The 20687-nt window shown below is 41.5% G+C and overlaps 1 protein-coding gene across 1 annotated transcript in view; it reads right to left on the reverse strand.

Moving 5' to 3' along the window:
• LOC117488635 (cadherin-18-like) overlaps positions 1-20687 on the reverse strand; it is a 119891-nt gene that overhangs the window by 72531 nt on the left and 26673 nt on the right. The window contains exons 2-3 of the mRNA XM_034137645.1: positions 15313-15607; positions 6730-6849 (exon numbers count right to left, since the gene is read on the reverse strand). Of these exons, the coding sequence (XP_033993536.1) occupies positions 6730-6849; positions 15313-15607 (415 nt within the window). The remainder of the gene's footprint in view (positions 1-6729; positions 6850-15312; positions 15608-20687) is intronic.

The raw sequence follows: 20687 nt of genomic DNA on the forward strand, positions 1-20687 counted from the left end.
CTGCTGTGTGGACGCTCCGTTAGGTAGGGCCACATCTCATTACTGATATCAAAAATCCTTCGGGATCGCTTAAACAGATTTAGAGGGTCGTCTGAATTGAAACAGCAGTTAATGGAACCTGGTTCTTCAGGAGTTAGTAGAGGTGAGATCTTGCTGACGTTGGTGGATCTGAGCCAAGCAGTAAACTTACATAGACTCAATAACTTCTGTTAGGTCAATTAGTAGGTCTGTAATTTGCCGGAATAAGTTAACAGGCCTCCCGACTCCAACAGCTGGAGTCATCTTGATTTCTAAATGTGTGTGTGCATGTACTCTCGCAGTTGACTTAGCAAAGGGGGCTCTCTGTGAACCCCCCCCCCCCCAATTCAGGACAGTAAGTGTGTCTGACTTTGTTCTCCACTCCTAATGGATCCTCTCTCTACATCACTCTTTTACCCCTTAATAGCCCTACTTCTTCAAAAGAGAGCAAATCACAAATCCCTGCAGGTGGTTAGCAATCCTCTGCTAACAAGGAGACAGGAGAGGTGGTTAGCAATCCTCTGCTAACAAGGAGACAGGAGAGGTGGTTAGCAATCCTCTGCTAACAAGGAGACAGGAGAGGTGGTTAGCAATCCTCTGCTAACAAGGAGACAGGAGAGGTGGTTAGCAATCCTCTGCTAACAAGGAGACAGGAGAGAACAATGGATGATGGTTGTTTTTTTGGGGGGGGGGGGGGGGGGGGCAGATGGAGATTGGACAAATGGTGTATTAGGAAAAATTGCCTAGCCCCTTCAATGTGATTGTCGTGGAACATGTTAAATTCACCTTGTCATTGTTGTTCTTTTCTTTTCTTTTTAGATCTTTACATATGCGTTACATTTGTTTTATTTATTACAAGGCTTAGTTTAATACTCAATGCTGATGGTCAATTTCTAGCATTATGATGTCTGCTCTTTTTCATAAAGAAAAATTAGCATAGTATCCCTTACATGTTTTACATGTTGTCTTTGTTTTTAGCTCTTTATCAATTCTTGTGTACCTGAAAGCTGTTTTCACCAACCCTGCATTGTGTTGTTGCTGCTGTTTGTATTGTGTTCCTGTGGATGGTTAAATATAGATTTATTTCCAGCACAGCTGCGGCAGCTAATACAGAACAACAAGAATCAGAGGCAATCTTTGCAGTTCTTGTTCACACAGGTTCTGCCTTCTAACAGCCACTTTAGGCATTAGGATGGTATTATAATGACTCTTCTTCTGGCAGAAATTAACGTTTTTTTTGCTGTTTTACTAAAAATAGGCTGAAAATAAAACTAGATGAGAAAGGGCTACTAACAGCTACAAATAATAGCTTATAGAGCTCTATATTGGGGCCATTTATTTGTGACACTTCTTAGAGCGGGATAGGGATTGTATTCAAATGACCCCGTAAGCATGACAGTGAGCCAACATGCCGCCCAATACCAGGACCTAGAAACTGAAGCAGCAAAATGGGACTCAGCCATCATTCATGTGTATTATTTACCACTGTGCTCATCCCACTGTAACATGTACAAATGTCTTCTAGACCTGCAGAGGTTCAAGGTTCAAGGCTTTTATTGGTCATATGTGCACAGTGTAGTTATGACGATGAAAATCTTAGGAGAGAGTAATATGCAACAACATCTATGTATACACAAAATGAGAGTTCCATTTTGTTTACGGTCACATGACTGTATGTGTGCCAGCCACACATGAGGAATTGACAGCAACATCCTCTAGATAAAAAATCATTTTGATGACCTTGGCCAAACGAGCCCTCTCCTGCCTGATTGTTATTGAAGTGTATGGAAATATACAATATGACCACAACAAAGAACTGTGCTGGGTGTGAAGGTGCCATATCATCATCATTTATAATGCCAGAGGTAGAAATTGAGAACACAATAACACCTGCATGGCTATTTGTGAAATTATGCAGAACTTAGCATTCATCTTAAAAAAAAGCCCTATTATGCTTTTTGGGGGTTTTCCCTTTTCCTGTGGGATGCAAAGGCTAACATTCCTAAGTTCAATCCAGAGGGAGTTTGTCTCCCAAACCCCCCCAGTGCATGAAAAGCCTCGATTGGACTCCTTTGATTACTTTAGTAACATAGTGACATCACTATGTAACACTCGCACTTTTGGTTAAGGTGTCGGATATCTCTAAGCGGTTGGCCAATCACAACAGAGCCGGCCAGCTAACCAATCAGAGCAGACTGGGCTCTGGTTTCAGACAGAGGGTGAAAAGAGGTGCTGCAGCACAGGCAGTATGAGACAAATGAAGAGCTTTTGGAACATCAAAGCATGGAGACATGTCACAGGAGAGACACTACATACTGATCGGAAAATGTGCAGAATATCCTCATCCGGAAACACACATGAACACCAACACACACACACACACACACACACACACACACACACACACACACACACACACACACACACACACACACACACACACACACACACACACACAGGTAAACACAGGTTGGTGTAGCTTGTGTACTGAAACCTCTTCTCTGTCACTAGTTACATCCTTATTGTCTGCATACTGTCTGTGCAGGGCCTTTCATGTGACTTTAATAGATAAGTCTCATGTCTGGAGAAGCTTTTGTTTCAGAGACAGACAGTTGGGTGGGGGGGGTTTATACAGAGACATGTCTTTGGCAGCATTTATTTTACAATGCATTTAGTTCACTGCTGTGTCACAAATCACTCAGAGAAAGTGACATTTAAAGGCTATTATTGATAAGACCAGGGAGAAATATCAATTTCATCTTTAATTAAAAGACGTGCAACGCTTCCTTCTCTTCACATGTCCCAATGTGTGGGGATTTAGCTGTGAAATTGTACAGCATATAATTCAATTTGATTTGAGGAGAAGTGGAAAGCTTCCTCTGATGAGACAGAGCAGTAGGTATAGGGAGGCGAGTGGCGCAGTGGATTAATGCGTTGGTGTTGGGATCAGGGGGTCACAGGTTCAAACCCCACTGCAGTCAGCATGTCGTTGTGTCCCTGAGACACTTCACCCCAAATTGCTCCTGTGGGGATTGCCCACAGTATTGAGTATGTAAGTCACTTTGGATAAAAGCGTCTAACATGTACAGTAATGTAATGTATGAGAAGTGCTAATCCAGTTTCTAATAGAATGATAGTGTAGAGAGTTGTACCTGGACCACCATACCCACAGAACTAAGGAAACTAACCTCTATCAGCTCTTTTTCCAAATCTGTCAAACAGTGGTTATTGGACAATCAACCATGCTGTGATGAGGGTGATATCATATCATATATTTCATACTGCCTGTGCCTATTAGCTCTAACTTTGCTAATGTATGTGCTTTTGTGTCGTTCTGTGTGTTTATGGGTTTGCATACATTGTCTTATTTTAATAGGACATATGTGCTTGAATGTGTGCTCTAATTGTACTTCTGTGTTTTAATTGTTCTCATGTGGTTTTGTCCGTGCTTATGTGCTCTTTGTGTTTCAATGCCATTACCCTGCCAGGAACCGCAGAAGAAAATTAGCCTCTGTGGCTTAATGTGGCCCGTTTACATTATAGACTCATGTTAATTAATGTGCATTACCCATTCTTAAATACAAAGTACATGTACAAACAGACTCACTTGACCAAGACCAAGTTAGCTACATAATACACTATTTTTGGGGGAATAATGTAAAAATAATTCCTTGAATACATGAATGAATACAGATGAATACATCTGTGCCCTAAAATGTCAATGCAATATAAAGAAGACTGTCATTAAAACCAGGCCATTGTTCCTGGGGGGCAGATTGCCAAATCGACAAATGTAATTTTAAGAAGACATTAAACTGGTTTTGTGGAATCAAATGTGTATGATACATCTTTCCTGCAGTAGGGTGGTTATATAACAGCCTCTGTACAACAATTAAACCGAGGATTAGTGACAGTGTTATGACTTCAAAGGTCCAAAGTTCAATGTATTCATCCATAAAATCATGCAGATTATAGTGCTACCGTGCCAATAAAACGACGCTCATCATGTGCTTCACATCATCCACACAACCATGTAGCATCAACTCCTGGATGGGTGGGTAATTAACGGTACAGTTCAATGTAAAGAAGCAGCACCTACAACCTGGCTGCACCTCTGTTTACTGATGAATCTCAACATCACATGTGTAAAAGTCAAATACAAGTGCTTTGATTCAAGTATGTGACACTTTCCCCTGTGTGTCGATAGTGACACTAGAGAGAGGACACAACATGAGGGGTTAAAGAGAATGGTGTCGTGCAGAAAACCAGGTTATGAGTCAGCATGTGAGCTCAAAGTCAATGGCTTTTTGAAAATGCTTTTGGTTAGAAGCCTGAAATAAGGTCTGTGGTTTACAAAAGCTGAAGAGATTTTCCCGGTCTGTTCCATGACATCAAATTGACAGTAAATACCCCACTTGTGACTGTCTGAAGCTCATATGTGTCATAAAAATGGCGGTTTCTAACAAGTGACTAAATGTCTACTCAACGCCATCCCGCCAAAAATGTGCCGCCTTTAGCTTAGCGGTGGTGATGTGCAGCCATGTGACCATGCTGTAGTGTGTTTATAGCCTAACGTTAGCTTTTTACTCCTGAAAATTGTATTTACTCTTCAAAGATTATAAAAGTGGCATTAAAGGTCCCCTATTATTCTGTTTTTCATCATTATATTACAGGTCTCAGATATATACAAAACATGTATCTGAAGTGTTTGGCTCCAAACACCAAACAGATCATTGTAGCATCCCATAATCCCCTCTGTTTCAGCCCTGTTTCAAAAGTGCTGATTCTCTGTCTGTTACTTTAGATGAAAATAAGGAGCCCCTCCCCACGCCCCTCTGAGAGATATTTGGTTAAAAAGAACACAATGGTGCTAGGTGAGATTCAGGTGATAAGGTGGGGGTACATGTGAGTACCATAAACCTGTTGTTGCCTTAGATTTTATTTGATGTTATATTTCCAAATCCAATGTAAAAATTCCATTCCTTTTTGATGAAGTAACCATTGCAATACTAACATCCCGGTCAGCCTGCAAAAATACGTCATCATTGCACCACTCTATTGAAGACATCCAAAAAAAGTCCCTTGAGGGCCACCAACCTGGGACACAGCGTTTCATGTGTCTTGACATCTAGTCATGTAAGATGTCCCCGTGGACAAAGGTGAAGACACTGCACTATAAACACCTGCAACACTAAGGAATTCCCACTGCTGATATCACATATCACATTAGACGGCTCAAGTCATTATCAAATTCAATCTGTGCTGTAATTCATGCTACTCATTAGTGACTAGTTTCAATCCATGCTCAACAATATAACATTACATAACCTGTGCAGCTGGTTTTATTTGAGCAGCGTATCCACTTATGAGAAGGTCGCCGGTTTTCCTTGCCCCTGCTGTCTACATGAAAAAGCCATCTGCGAAGCTTTGAAAAACTAAAAAGTTAGCGCTGAGCTTCAGTCTGCAATGTTCAAAACAACAGATGAAGCCAGAAATCTAGGTGTAGTCATGGACTCTGAGCTGTGTTTCAACAGTCACATTAAAACAATTACTAAATCAGCCTACTATCACCTAAAGAACATAGCTAGGATTAAAAGACTAATGTCACAGCAGGATTTGGAAAAACTTGTCCATGCTTTTATCCTCAGTAGACTGGACTACTGCAATGGTGTCTTTACGAGTTAATCATTTAGCAGGAGATCAGAAATGTATTTTGGGCCTAAACCATTCAAAGCTTTATAAACCAGCAACAATATTTTGAAATCAATTATTTGACACACAGGAAGCCAGTGTAAAGACTTCAGAACTGGACTGATCCACTTCCTTAGTGTTAGTGAGGACTCGAGCAGCAGCGTTCTGAATCAGCTGCAGCTTTCTAATAGATTTTTGAGTGAGACCATCCAGAACGCTCAGGTCTTCAGGGACTGGTCAGCTTTCTGTCCCCAGAGTCAGAACTAAACATGGAGAAGTTCAGTTATTATGCTCCAAATATCTGGAACAAACTCCCAGAAACCTGCAGGTCCGCTGCAACTCTTACTACTTTTAAATCCAGGCTGAAGACTTTTCTTTTTGCTGCTTTTAATTGAACTATTCACATCTTAAACTGCACTGTAACTTGTATCCATGTATTTCATATCTGTATCATATGTCAGCTTGTTTTATGTTTATTTTCTTCTGTTTGCTTTTTAATGACTGTTTTTGAATGCCATTTTATAATATGTTTCCGCTGCACTACTTCTTAATGCTCTTAATGTCTTGAATGTTTGTAAAGCCCTTTGAATTGCCTCGTGTTGAAAGGAGCTTTATAAATAAAATTGCCTTGCCTTGCCTAAAGCTGCATTCACCTGACCAGCGGTAAACCGGCTCTGCGATGACGTTAATGTTGTAATTCTATGGAGAGAATCAGTCTTTACAAAGTACAAAATATTTCCTTCTACAAAAAATATGACCAGGGATCCTGATATTTACTGAGTTATATAATGTAAACAACCCTTAGTGCACCTGCCATGTATAATAATAGTGCAGCTGGAGGCTGTGACCCTAACATGCCTGGCTCCACCTGCATCATCACACACTATCTGGAGAGCTCCTCCATAACAGTTTTCCTAAACAGAATATTGCTGGCTTTTGGCATCACCAGCGTGTTTACAGCACTGCTCAGATGTCAGAACTTCTCCTCCACAGCAGTTAGAAAGCAGAAGCAGGTCCTACCTGTGTTGGGGTCCACAGAGAAGAAGGGCTGTCCCTGCAGGACGCTGTAAACGATCTTGGCGCTGTTCCCGTAGGTCGGATCGTCTGCATCTGAGGCGCTCACCTGAAAGACTGACGTTCCTGCACAGAGAAGAGAGCACACAGTCAGTCAGACAGGGATATAGCCAAAGCAACAACCACCAAAAAGATAAATGACAGTTTGTGAATATTACTATTATGACTTACTTGAATCATTTTAGATTCTGAAAAGCTTTTTTTTACGCCTAACAAAAGTGTCATTGTCACACGGGTGTATTAGCACAGGTACATGCTCGAGAAGTAGTAACAAACAATAGAATATTTCTTTACATCATTTTGTTCTACAAAATCTAAAGACTTGACTTTGGTTGGTTAACTTAAGTAACTCAACAATGCAGGCTATCACCGATGAATAGCTAGCTTGTTAGTAAGAAAACAAACTGATAAGCTGCCCTGTAGATTGCATAACATTGTGACAATATTTTTATAAAAACAGTGAGTTAAGACAGAGTTAAGTTCATATTCAAACAAATATTGAAGATCATGATTTGCAAATCAAAACTGCGGAAAAAGACTAGCAAGTCCCCATTGAGTTGAGATAATTTTGTTAGACATCATTCTTTCCTGCTTACTTTAATTAAATCTGTATTTTCGCTTCTTGAGACAGAATGTTTCCTAAACACTAAACATAATGTTACTGTTACTGCTGCACTAGCCTAGGAAACAGAGCAACATCTTGTTATGACACTCTTTACTCTGAGCTGCAGTGAAACACAGTGCGTGCGTGTGTGTGTGTGTGTGTGTGTGTGTGTGTGTGTGTGTGTGTGTGTGTGTGTGTGTGTGTGTGTGTGTGTGTGTGTGTGTGTGTGTGTGTGTGTGTGTGTGTGTGTGTGTGTGTGTGTGTGTGTGTGTGTGTGTGTGTGTGTGTGTGTGTGTGTGTGTGTGTGTGTGTGTGTGTGTGTGTGTGTGTGTGTGTGTGTGTGTGTGTGTGTGTGTGTGTGTGTGTGCAGAGATTCTGTGAGCAGCCATTAGCCTGTCAAGTAGCTGCAGACTGGAGGGTAATTCTCCCTCATCATCATGGACCTGCGTTGGATTTGTTTTCATGGCAAAGAAATGTTCACTTTAAAGGTCCCATGTCATGGCCATTTCTACTGATCATAATTCCATTATTGAGTTCTACTAGAATAGATTTACATTGTTCAATGTTCCAAAATCACATTGGTTTTCTCATACAGCATCTCTGTAAAGTATGTGTATTCACTCTGTGTCCTAAACGCCTTGTTGGAGCTCCTGCCCCCCCCCTCCCTATGAGTCCACTGTGCTCTGATGTGTGTTTATGTTTTACAATGGCGTTTGTTAGCAACCAGAAAATGACACCAATAATGACAAACAGATGAGAATGCTGCGTGGGGTCTGGGTGCCGTGTTGGCGGGACGTTGCGGGGCTCGCTGCTCCGCCCTTTGAGACTCGAGGAGCCGACTGTGTGAGCTGTATTACTGGTGTCGTTTCCTGGTTGCTGCGTGGGGTCTGCGAGACAGCGAGACACCGCGGAACTCAGCCTGAGCACGCACACACACTCACAGTCAGGCACAGTGTGGCGAACTGTGAGTGGAGATCCACGGAGCCGCGGCTGAGAAAATATAAGGCTGAGTGAGTGTGTGTGTGTGAGGAGCTCCACGGATTGGTCCAGTTGGACCTGTGTATCGTTACGTCACTTTACTCAGGAAGAAAAAAATTGAAAAAGAAAAATCTCCAACGAGGCGTTCTGGGGCAGCATAGACAGGTCTTTTCTGTGTTAGAGTTTTACTCGCTACAGGGTGTACTTTGAGGGTTTGTGACTGCAGACCGTTTACATGCAGAAAAAGCAACATAACACACAAGGGGACGGGTAATAACCAGAAAAGCATATGATGGGACCTTTAAGTCAAATTGAGGTTTGAAGTGTCTAAAATCCTTCACTAACACATATATTTTTGTATTATTATCATTTCCTTTTGTTGTATTATTGGTTTTAGTGGAACCACACTCTTCCATTTGATAGACGACCACATTACATTACATGGTATTACATGGCTAGGGGAGCAATTTTGCATTAGCTTTAATTGGTAGATCAGCACATCAGGGCCCTGAGCCAACAGCTCACATACAGACGCTTATAGACAGTCCATACCATTGACATACCATTGAATGGAGGACATGACAAAAGTGAAACAAAAACATTTTGTCGACAGAAAATACTGCCTGAATCTGGAGGGGTGGGTACTATTTCTTATTTCTTCCTCTGTAAATCTGGATCCACCACTGACCAAATAACATTATGTACATTTGGCTGTTAATTCTTACTCAAGTAGGTTTGGGGATGTTGGGCTATTTCCTCCATCAGCAGTTAATCCTTCTGCTCCTGCTGCAGCTTGTTATTTCAAAGGTCTAGCTTGAGAAACAGCTGCCTCTGTTAATTAAACAGCCTTCATGTCTAATACTGCTGCGTCTCATCTCAAATAATGCTTGACAGAAATGCCAGGTTCGGATATCAAAATGTCATTGGCTTGTTAAATGTTGTTTACCAAACTCCCAAAATGTATTTTCCGTTTTATAAACACACATATGAGTATATGACAATTCTATGGCCGCTTCCATCATATTGACTACGGTGGCCGACAGGTGAAAACGCTGTACAATGGCCCAAAATACATCCATAGGGAGGAACATGCTGCAATTTAAAAACAATGCAATTATAAAAACACATGCGCAACATTCGGAAAACAGTCACCAAACTGACAAATCCTGCAGCATTTACTGAAAGCCCTGAATAAACCAGTTAAAATACATGCTGCAACTAGCTCACAACAGAAACAAGGGGGACACTGACAGGTGACGCACACGGCTGGAGCGGAGCGCTTGTTGACGTTCAGGGATTATAAAGCAGGCCAACTGTCACTGGAAACTCACTTACAACTTATCTAAAATGTTAGTTTTCTTCTTATTTTATCAATGTGATCACATGATTCCTTCTGATATTATTGCATATCTGCTTTAAGCTAGCTAGCTAACCTAGTTTACCTAGTCTTATTAAATATATTAGAATCCACTTCAAGACACTGGTACTTGCGTACCATGATCTGGCCCTTCCTACACCCAGGACATGGTTAAACCATACACCCCAGCACGTGCACTCCACTCTGCATCAGCCGGCTCGCTGCACCCGCACTGCGAGGGGGACCCAAGTTCCCATCAGCAAAAACACGTCGGTTTGCTATCCTGGCTCCAAAATGGTGGAATGAGCTCCCCATTGACATCAGGACAGCAGAAAGCCTACACATCTTCCGGCGCAGACTAAAAACTCATCTCTTTCGACTCCACTTCGAGCAATAAAATGACTAACAAAGCACTTAGACCAGAGACCCACCCATTCATTTTTGTCCTCTGTGGACTTTGAGGTTATACATGCCACAGCATTAAGTCCAAGTGTACTCCACAGAGGACATCCTGGACTTTTCAAACATATGACATATGTGGGGGTGTGGCTTTGAAAAAGATAATTTCATTGTATTTCAAAATGGCGTCCATCAACACAAGCACTATTTATAGAAAGAGAAATGGTAAGTTTGTAATTTTGTAATTACCAGTGTTGTGAGTTCAATATTTTAATTAATTATAGTAAGGGAAATCTTAGGAGTTAGTGTAGTGAGCAGTGTAATACTTATTTGACCTACTGTACAACTAAATGTTTTTATGAATGTCCTCTGAGGAGGACATGGGGATTTGCTAACTTTTTATTTCCCCCATTTTACACAACACAAATGAAGTCCACTATGGGCCAAAACTAACACCTAGGTTTCTGTAGGTTTCATGGCAGACGGATGCAGTGGGAAAACATACATCAAGTGCCTCAAGTGTCAGATGTATCTCTGCATTTCAAAAAAGGATGGAGTTCTACAAATAAGGGCTCAATATTTGTTGTATTGAGTTGTTGTGCTCTAATGTTGTCTAAATGTACTTGTATGTTAATGTTGTTTGTATACTATGCTTCGCATAACTAACACCCGATGTCCTCTACAAAGGATACACAATAAAACAAAAATAAAAATATATTTTTTTAGTTTTTGTTAGTCATTATGTTAATACCACCCTAGAGACTTGTGTGATCAAAAAAAAAAGGAAATTTGAAACATTTTTCTTTCTGGGTCTCAGGAGGATACTAACAAAGGACTGGCTTATCTAAAGCTAGTTAAGTAGCACTTGAAATGTTTTGGCTCTATGAAACCTGATGCCTGTACTACGAAGCCGGATTTTCGCTTAGCCGGCTGACTTCAGGGAAATCTCGGGCTTTCCGGTCCTACGACGCTGGTTCTCTTTTTAGCGGGCTAGATCTCCATGGTAACTTATGCTGAGCGGCTAACCTCCTCGGGAGGAGGTTAGGTTGCAGGCTAAGAGATCAACTCAGTGAAAGCACCGCCTGCTGACCAATCAGAGCTCCGTGTGCGGAGTTTAAAGCTATCAAGTCATATTACAGGATAGAGGAAATACAGAAAAACTGCCGTTGCAGGAAAGACGGCCGGCAAAAATCAACTGACTGTGTGAACGTGAAAATTAATAGAATATCCCCTCCCATCTTCAGAGCAATCTGACTATTATAACATTAGCGTTAAGAAAGCTTACTTAAATATCTGCCACAACATAAGTAACCGGATCAGAGTAACATTAAGTACAGTCCGCGGCACTGTGAGTGCAGACGTCGATGTGTCCCATTATCATTCATATCACATCATATCACATAATAATGTATCATATATTTCCTTATCTGAGTCAGCTTCTTGAGCCGTATCTGGCCGTGCAACACTCACAGTGTCACATACTGTATGCAGAAGTATTATTTTAAGCAACACATTAAGTTGACGAAACACTCGAGTCAAATTTAATTAAAGTCAGATCCACTCGTGTCTTAGACGGGCAGTGATATCATAAACCTGTTAATGTACGCATTCAAACGCTTTTTCTTTTACCAGCTGTATTCACCTTGCAGGTGCAACTATGTGGCTTTTATCCTGGATAAAGTGTTTAAGTCATGGATGTTTAAAGTTTAACTTCTTCATATTTGACTAATATTAAAGTTCACTTTTCATTCAGGAAGTATGACGCTGCGCTGTCAGTACGCTTGTCCATGTTTGAGATTGGTCGAATGCTCCAAATACCACCCCTTTCATGTGAACGCGCACCTAACTAGATAGGACACGGCTGGCTTGAGCGATCCACTTGATATCCAGTGTCGTAGTACCGCTTAGCGAGAGCGCGTATGTTTTGGATTGGGCCAACCGGCTAACTCAAACATATCCAGGTTAGGTTGAACCAGCTTCGTAGTACAGGCCTCTGATGTACTTATATGATTCTGTTTTCTTCAAGTTTGTATCTTCTTGGTCGAATGCACTTATTAAGTAAGTCGCTTTGGATAAAAGCGTCAGCTAAATGCAATGTAATGTAATATACTGACAGATACTTACAATTATTAAACAGACTAACTCTGCTAACAGTGACAGTTGTCCAACTTTATAATCCCCGAACGTCAACAAGCGCTCTGCTCCCAGCTGTTTCATCACATATCAGTGTCCCCTGGTTTCTGTTGTGTTTTCAGCTTCTTGCAGTGTTTTGTATTTACAGAAATATGTATATCCAGGGTTTTATGTATGCAGTGGTTTAGTAAACCCTGCTCATGGGTTGTCTAGTTAGTGAGGATGTTTCTTTATTTGCATGTGTCTTTGCCCATTTGCGTTTTTATAATTGCATCACATCTGAGGCTGCAGCGCAGTTAGGCCTAACTACAGATATACACAAACCGGCATCCGATCAGTTCACAAGTCCCTACAGACTGATCTACTGCCGCCCCGATTAAGAATTGACATAGTCAAAGTGAATGGTCAAGTCTTGACTGATCGTCAATTATAATTTGTTTTGCTCATTGATCCACCTGTTAATAAAAAGCTAAACTAACCAGATGATTGCTGGAGATGAATGTGACATCGCTTAGCTGTTGTTTTAGAGATCAGCAGACAGTGAGACTTCTTAGCCTGCTTACTTTTCTTGGTTGTTAAAAAATCTTTGGCCCTAATTCCATTTCCCCACATTAAAGCAATCCACAGAGAGAAGGGGGCAGACAAGAAGAGAGAAGATGGAGAGACGAAGGAAAGATTCACAGACAGGTTCATAAATGAGACCGAGTTGGGAGCTGCATGTGATGAAGAGCAGAGTGGGTGGGATGGAGAGGGATAAAAGACCCAGAGATAATGATCAATGTAGAGGGAGACAAAGACAGGGCCTGAGCAGCAGGAGCTAAAGACACACAGTGACAGTCCTGCTGGTCTTTATGTTCTGTTAGCTGTCTGCTTTTACAAGGTCATGTTGTTTGATTGATGATGGAAATGAGTGGGAAGCTGGGCGACTAATCTCTGAGGTAGGAGAAACCTTTGGAAGCATTTCACAGTAAAAATCCTTAACAAAACAAAGACATTCAACAGAAATGTCCAAATAAAATAAAATGCTACACAGCCCCAGTCACGCTTTTGTTTGCCAACCACTTTTGGCTTCAAGAGCATAAAGTATACTTTCATACTTTGAGAGGTTTTTAAAAAAGTGTTTTGTCATTTGCAGTTGTTTTTTGAAGCACACTGCTCTTGTTTGTGGCTATGAAGGTAGATATGGTGCAAAATGCGAGAGCTTGTAAAACCTGATGAGAGCACTTGCAGAAAATAAATCAGAGCTTGTGTGCACACATTTACACTTGTATAAAAATATCCACGCATCTGTGAACCAAATTTGAAGTCACAGGAAAACATAAAAGTTTTGTAGCTTGTAGAAAAAAATGAACTCAGTGATGAAATGTTCACTTGCAGAAAAATACATATTTTTAAAATATATTTTCCATTACAACTGCAACTTGGTTATTACAACCTCTCAAATCAGTCATTACAACTTCACGAATCTGCTCTGTGGCAGTATAAATCGACAAATCTGCGGCCTTGACTTTTGCTACACTTCTTGCGATGAATGTGTCGCTAAAGTAATTTTCACCTGTAGATGTGGGGGGAGGGAGGGGGGTTGGAGCGAAGGGGCGGAGCTATCAGAACGACGAGGCGCAAGCTTGGGTCAGTCACACACAAGTCACAGCCATAGTCTGCTGTTGCCCCTTTCACACCAACGCAGCTCCCGTTCTAGCTCCGTGTGAAAGGGGCAACAACAACAATGGGGGACTGCGTCGGGTCGATGATCGTGTTACTTTTAATATATAAGCCAGATTAAATTAAATAACTACTTCTCCAACCTTATACTTTTCTCCAGAGTGCCGTGGTTCATTGTTTAATAATGTGTTTCAGCGGCATTTACCGACCGCTGTAAAGTATTCACTGTCTGACTGTCACACAAGCAGCTGATACATATCCCCAGTTCCCCTTAAGTGAATGTGTGTCAGTCTGAATTGACGCTGTTTGGCATCACAACGCTGTTATGAAAGTTTCTCTGGTATAACATGGGTGATGTTAGCATAGCAACCAAAGCTAAACTGACTATATTGACTACTAGGCCATCTGGTCGTGCTTTTTACATCGCTACAGCTTCCATAGATGAATTTTTTTTATGTATTTATTGTCAAAGCATTTAATATATTCATTGCTATCGGGAGCATTCCATGGAATATAACAAAAAGTGTTTCTGAAATAAATTACATACCCCACCTTTAACTGTGTGTATTAAACTGAAACGGAGCATTTTCTGTCAGCTCAGATTTTACTTCAGCTTTTTTAAACTGTAGTATGTGCTCATGTGTTTCAGTGTTGCTGAATGAAAGGCAGCTTTTCCTATCAATACAATTTCTGATCCTAAATATCTTGGTTTCTTCTTGTCTAAGGTCACATTGTTCTGTTGTGTTACCTAATACACTGAAGTAAAAGATAGTTGATTCAAAAGTAACAGAAAAGTAATAAGGATACATTACAGTCATATAATTATACTAACTCGAGACGACACACACACACACACACACACACACACACACACACACACACACACACACACACACACACACACACACACACACACACACACACACACACACACACACACACACACACACACACACACACACACACACACGTTTCATTCCATACCCCGCAGTGTTGATGTGAAGAGACTTTGATAGCCATTGTTTTACTGCTTTTCCTAATTAATTATGTATTATTTCACCCATCCGCCATCCTTCCGATATTACTCTGATGATCTTATGACCCCGTCTGGTCTGTGGATTAAACCTGCGGTTATGACTGCAATCTACGCATCACTAGTGAGAGCAATGGAAAAAGTCAAGGTCCTTGTATGTGTGCACCAAAAAAGCTAATTTGGAATCTTGTTGATATTTATTTTGTCTTGTATTTACTTGCATTTGTCATTGAGGTAATCCAAAAGTAACGGAAAGTAACTTTTACATTTATATTGTGATTATGTTACTGATTACATTTTTTACAGTTAATTAGTAATTGTAATGGGTTACATTTTTAAAGTAACCCTCCCAACCCTGCTTACCAACTTCCGACCTCTCAGGCACAGTTGCATTGAAGGGTCCTTCAGGGAACGTGGGGGCGTTGTCGTTGACATCCTGGACCTTGATGATGAACTCTGACTCCGCCTCCAGGGAGTGGTTGTTCTGCCGCTCCACGGCCCTGGCATGGAGCACATACTGAGGCTTCCTCTCCCGGTCCAGGCTCCTCGCTGCGTGGATGTCACCCGTTGTCTCGTCAATGATGAAGATGGACCCAGCCCCCTCCCCCGACAGGATGTAGCGCACAGAACCATCAGCCTTGTCGGAGTTGGAGTGGAGCTGGAGATGAAAGGAGGAGAAAAAGGAAGAGAGGGAGGGGGGTGTTAAGTGTCTGACAAGTATGATTCAGAGTAATAGCCAAGTGTCAGGCTGAGTGGTCAGTTAATGGTGAGGGGCAGGAAAGGAGGAGCACAGCCATCCAATCAGGGAAGGAAAAATTAAAGTCACTGTCAAAGTATACGGGAAAAAGGAGAACGTTTCAAACATGCAGTCCTTCCTCAGCGGGAATTTTCACCGAAAAAATTGTAGACGGAGAGAGAGAGATAATTACCACGAAGGGGAAAGTGAGAGACCCTAATAAAGTTAAAGAGCCTGTGACACGGGTTTCCCCCATCATCCAAACCCATCAATTTTAGTAAATATTGTCCCCTTGAAACCGTTACTGAACTGATTTGGGATATTTGTACTTTGATAACCATTAATCTCCCCTTCAATGTTGACCATATTCTGGATCTTCTCGGGGATTCTTCAAATCCCGCCAAATTATGTGTGACGTAATTGCGGGCCAAGAGCTCCAGCTGCACCGTTCCAGATCCCAGTATCTGCATGTAAACACACGATGGCGCACACAGCAGCAAGCTCAGACAGCGATGACAGTTTAATTTTGAACGTGTCTGAGAGCTCATATGAGGCTGAAGGATCGGAAAGTGATAGTCATGACATCGTAGACGATATTGGCTATATGCCCTACAGATTCGAACCATATGCCTCTGAGTCTGAATCGGATGAAACGAACTCCGAGTCGGACAGTGGAGACGACAACCCGCCCGACGATCGTGAGATACCTCTCGATCTACAACGCTTGAACAATGTGGAATGGTTTGTAAACTATTTTATTTACGGAGTTTGACTAAATAACGATTCTAACTAATCAGTTTATGTTTTATCTGTTAGAAGTTTAGGAATTAAGTGCGTCAATATGGGCGATAATACGGTCATGTAGCCAGTGGCGGACTGGGACTAAAAATCAGCCCAGGACTCTCGACCGGCCAACTTTGGTACCGCTAGTAAATTGTCAACGGGGGGAGTGGGGGATGTGCTAGTGACTTATCCGACCGGCCCACTTCGGTACCGGCCCATCGGGATTCGTCCCGATGGCCAGTCCGCCACTGCACCCAGCCCAGCCCACGTAAACTGTCAACGGGGGGAGCCTCGCTGCGGGGAAACGGTGGACCTATGTGTCCCGATCGGAGTGGGAATAATAATAATAATCATGATCATAAATCATAATCCGTGCATTTTATCCATTAATTTCCCCAACATTGTGGTAAAAAAAACACACGTTTAATCCACGTTGGTGTACTACAACTACAAAAAGCATCGGTTTGTTTTTTCATCAGGAAATGCAGACCGGCTCAAACAAACGATTTTTGATCATCATCCTCACGATCATTTAATGTATCATATGTTTGCCGAATTGACATGAAAGCACGAATAAATGTAGTTTAATCCACTTGAGTTTACAACTACAAAAATAATCGGTTTGTTTTTATATCACGGGAGGAAATTCAGCAGCTCTCACTACCGATTTTTAATCCTAATTTAATCATCATCTTCACCACGATCATTTATGTTTATGTTCGCCGAATTGACATGAAAAGCACTAACAAATATGAATATACTGTAGTCAACTTCATTAAAACGTTATTAACGTGCCTAAACTCAGTAATTCACCATTTCTACGCATGACAACACACTTTGTCCGTGTTTGGCTCTCTCGCCGCACAGTGAAGCATTCCCGCATTAACGTCACTTCCGGCTTCCCCCAAAACTTCAGAATGAGTTGAAGGAATTTCCCCGCGATGTTCGAAATTATTGATATTTATCGGAACGGTATCGCACCTTCTTTTTTAAGCTGACGGTTCGAGATTACTAGTAGCCCAATATTTCATTGCACAACAGTTGTTGGGAGGCTGTCACAGGCTCTTTAAAGTCAGACTGTGTTTGCTCTGGGTTTCATTAAAAAGGCCTTTCATTTCATTTCAAACCTTTATTTAACCAGATTGTCCCTTGAGATCATAGATCTCTTTTTCAAGGGAGACCTGCAGCCTCGCCTGTAGTGTGTTATATAGGTATTTTTGTGTGTAAATGGTCTGCAGAGGCTAACATCCCTGTGTTTCCTTCCGAGGGAGGTTCTCTCCCACACACTCCCCCCCTGCCTGAAACGCCTCCCTTGTAATCCTTTGTTAACTTGTGTTACATAAGGACATCACTATGTAATACATGCGCTTCTATTGGCTACCGCTCAAACACATTGTAGACAGGCGGTATGAGAAAAATAAAGAGCTTTTTGAACATTAAAGCATGTAAAAATGTCACAGAAGAAGCACATAATAACATAATACAAATATAAACCAGAACTTGAGAATAACCCTAAAAGGAACCTTTTTGCCAAATCTATGGCAGAGAATCCAATTCTAGGGGACATAGCAATTTACAGACAGAAGACAAATGACAGACAGCCGCCCTCTATGATTTTGATGGATCATTTCTATTTTATTTAGCATTGTGATAGTGCCCGATTCTTATGTGAGTAGCCTTATGTTGTATGTCTGTTGCCTCCTTAGTCTTATTCTAGACTAGAGACAGCAATTAAATATTTGCTAAAATAAATGATAAAAGTAAAGGTAAATAGATGTAAAATGTATAAATAAGAATAAATACATACAGCACACAACAACACTAGGCAGTGTGGGACAGCGTGGGGTTCATTGACAGCAGTCAGACTGCTGAAGGGAAGAAGCTGTGCGTAGTCCTGTATTTCATACCTGTTTTTCATTTATTCTCTTATTTTTTTATAACTATAATGATCATATAAATGTGTGCCTCGGAAATAATTGTTTACATTAATCGTGACCAAACCGTTTGAGACCCACTGAGATAACTTAGACTAAAGTTAAAGGGGACCTATCATGCAAAATGCACTTTTGTACGTCTTTTATACATGAATATGTGTCCCCGGTGTTCCAGGGAACTCACCAAGTGTCAGAAAACACAACCCTCTCTATTTTCCTCCATACCCAAATCTCTAAAAAAGGGGCTGCAACGGATCTGATAAAAACTGATCCAGATTTGAACACTGTCCTGACGTCAGGACGGTGGCGCTACGGCTATTGGGCCAACTCCACCAATCAGGAGGAGACAGCTACGGCCATTGCCATTCGAAAGCGCTGGAGACGCTGTAGTACATATGCCAGGCCTGTAGATGGTGCTGTTCTCACAGAATCAGCCCTTGCAAAAACAGGGCTAAAAAAGTGCAAATTGAGCTAAATGAGGCATGGCTAAAATGCATGATGTTTGATATTTTGGGGGAAAAAAAGTATAAATATGCCTTATATAGGTATGGTCCTACACTATATTATTATAATATAGCATGATAGGTCCACTTTAACTATCTAAACACTCAGAGAGTCCTTTAGTTCACTGAGCCTCTCAGTCTGACAGGAGAGGACTCTCCTCCACCTTGTTGTGGAAAAAGCTCCTTATATCCGTTAGCGTAGCTCGCTAGCACCAGAAGCTAACAACAACGATCTCCGGTTCTCTCTCTCTCTCTCTCTCTCTCTCTCTCTCTCTCTCTCTCTCTCTCTAGAGCCAGGCTCAAATGAAACACAGAGACCCAGACGTACGTATGATGTACTGTATCATATTATTTTCGAATCAATAATTTTCCAAATTTTCATAACCATTTTTCCTGCTGGTCTCTCGCCTGTCACACCCCCCACTTTGAGAAACACTGGTCTAGGGTCTTATCTCCTCTTGTGGGACAGGAGACATGTTGGTGGAATTGGGAGAACAGTCTTTAGGTTGGAGTGATTGAAATCTACAGCAATGATGAAGACATACTCCGGGTGTAATGTCTGTTGTGTGCTAATGGCTATATGCAGCTCCTTCATAGCTAGCATAGCATTAGCATCCGGTGATATAGGCTGCAATTGTGATGGATGTGAATTCTCTGGGCAGATAGAAGGCTCTGCTTTTAACCATGAGAAATTCTAGGTCGGCAGAACAGTGCCTGGCAATGGTGCTGTTGTCTGTACACTGTTGTAGCAAAACACCTAGGTGGTGGCTGAGAGGCCCCCCCTCCGCTACGCGCCGTTCGTTAGATGAGGCTGATCTCTATTTAATAAAGAAAGGAATTGAAAACACCGGAATTAAAAGTTATAACAATTATCTGAGTTTACTGGTAAGAAACAAAACACGTATACAAGTTTTACAGAGTACTCCGGACTTCAGGTTTCTACTGCGGTGCGATACAGGTATCGGGACCAGCCAGTCAGCAAACAAGAAGCATTTTACATGCAAAAACAACAGTATTCATATTCATATTTTGGGGCGGAGATGTGTTGACTTCTTCCTTCCCATTTTACTCCGAAGCGAATCAGAGAGTCCGTGGGGAGGAGCTGTGTGAGCTGCTCACTCCCCCAGGTGTTTTTACTGGTTGGATTCACTTCTGGTCGGGTCCAATACAGCGAATCAGAGTTCTGAGCAGAACGTGAGATTCTGAAGTTCACAAGGGCAGAGTCAATCTTATCTCTGCACCTATATTCACTCCCTTACTTTCCCATGGAATATTTCACATAAACTATTCTTTCTCAGACAATTAAACATTGTGCACAGATATAATGATGCCCAGAAAGAACCTTGAAAAGAATATGTGTGTGTGTGCTGGTGGGAGGAGGTGCATTTGTGTGTAACAGGATCTCTGGGTCAGTGAGTTGTAAGTGAGAATACAATATCTATATATGTGATTACTTAAAACAGTTCAAACAATACATGTTCACTAAAATACAATTCAAAATAATACATGTTTACTTCAATACAGTTTAGAACCATATCTGTTTACTTCAACACCAGGAGTTGTTGACATAAATGCACAGTCCTCCTCCGCGCATCTTACCACAGTCAGCTGTCCTGTCCGAACGGGTGCAGTGAAGGCCTTGTAACGCGATTGCGCTGTCAAGAACGCCCTCATGCAGCCATGTCTCTGTGAAGATCAGAATGTTTATGTCCATAATCCGTTTGTTGTTTATAATCCACAGTCGTAGATCGTCCATTTTGTGCACCAGAGATCGCACATTAG

This window comes from Trematomus bernacchii, unplaced genomic scaffold, assembly GCF_902827165.1.
Source record: "Trematomus bernacchii unplaced genomic scaffold, fTreBer1.1, whole genome shotgun sequence".
NCBI classification, from domain to species: domain Eukaryota; kingdom Metazoa; phylum Chordata; class Actinopteri; order Perciformes; family Nototheniidae; genus Trematomus; species Trematomus bernacchii.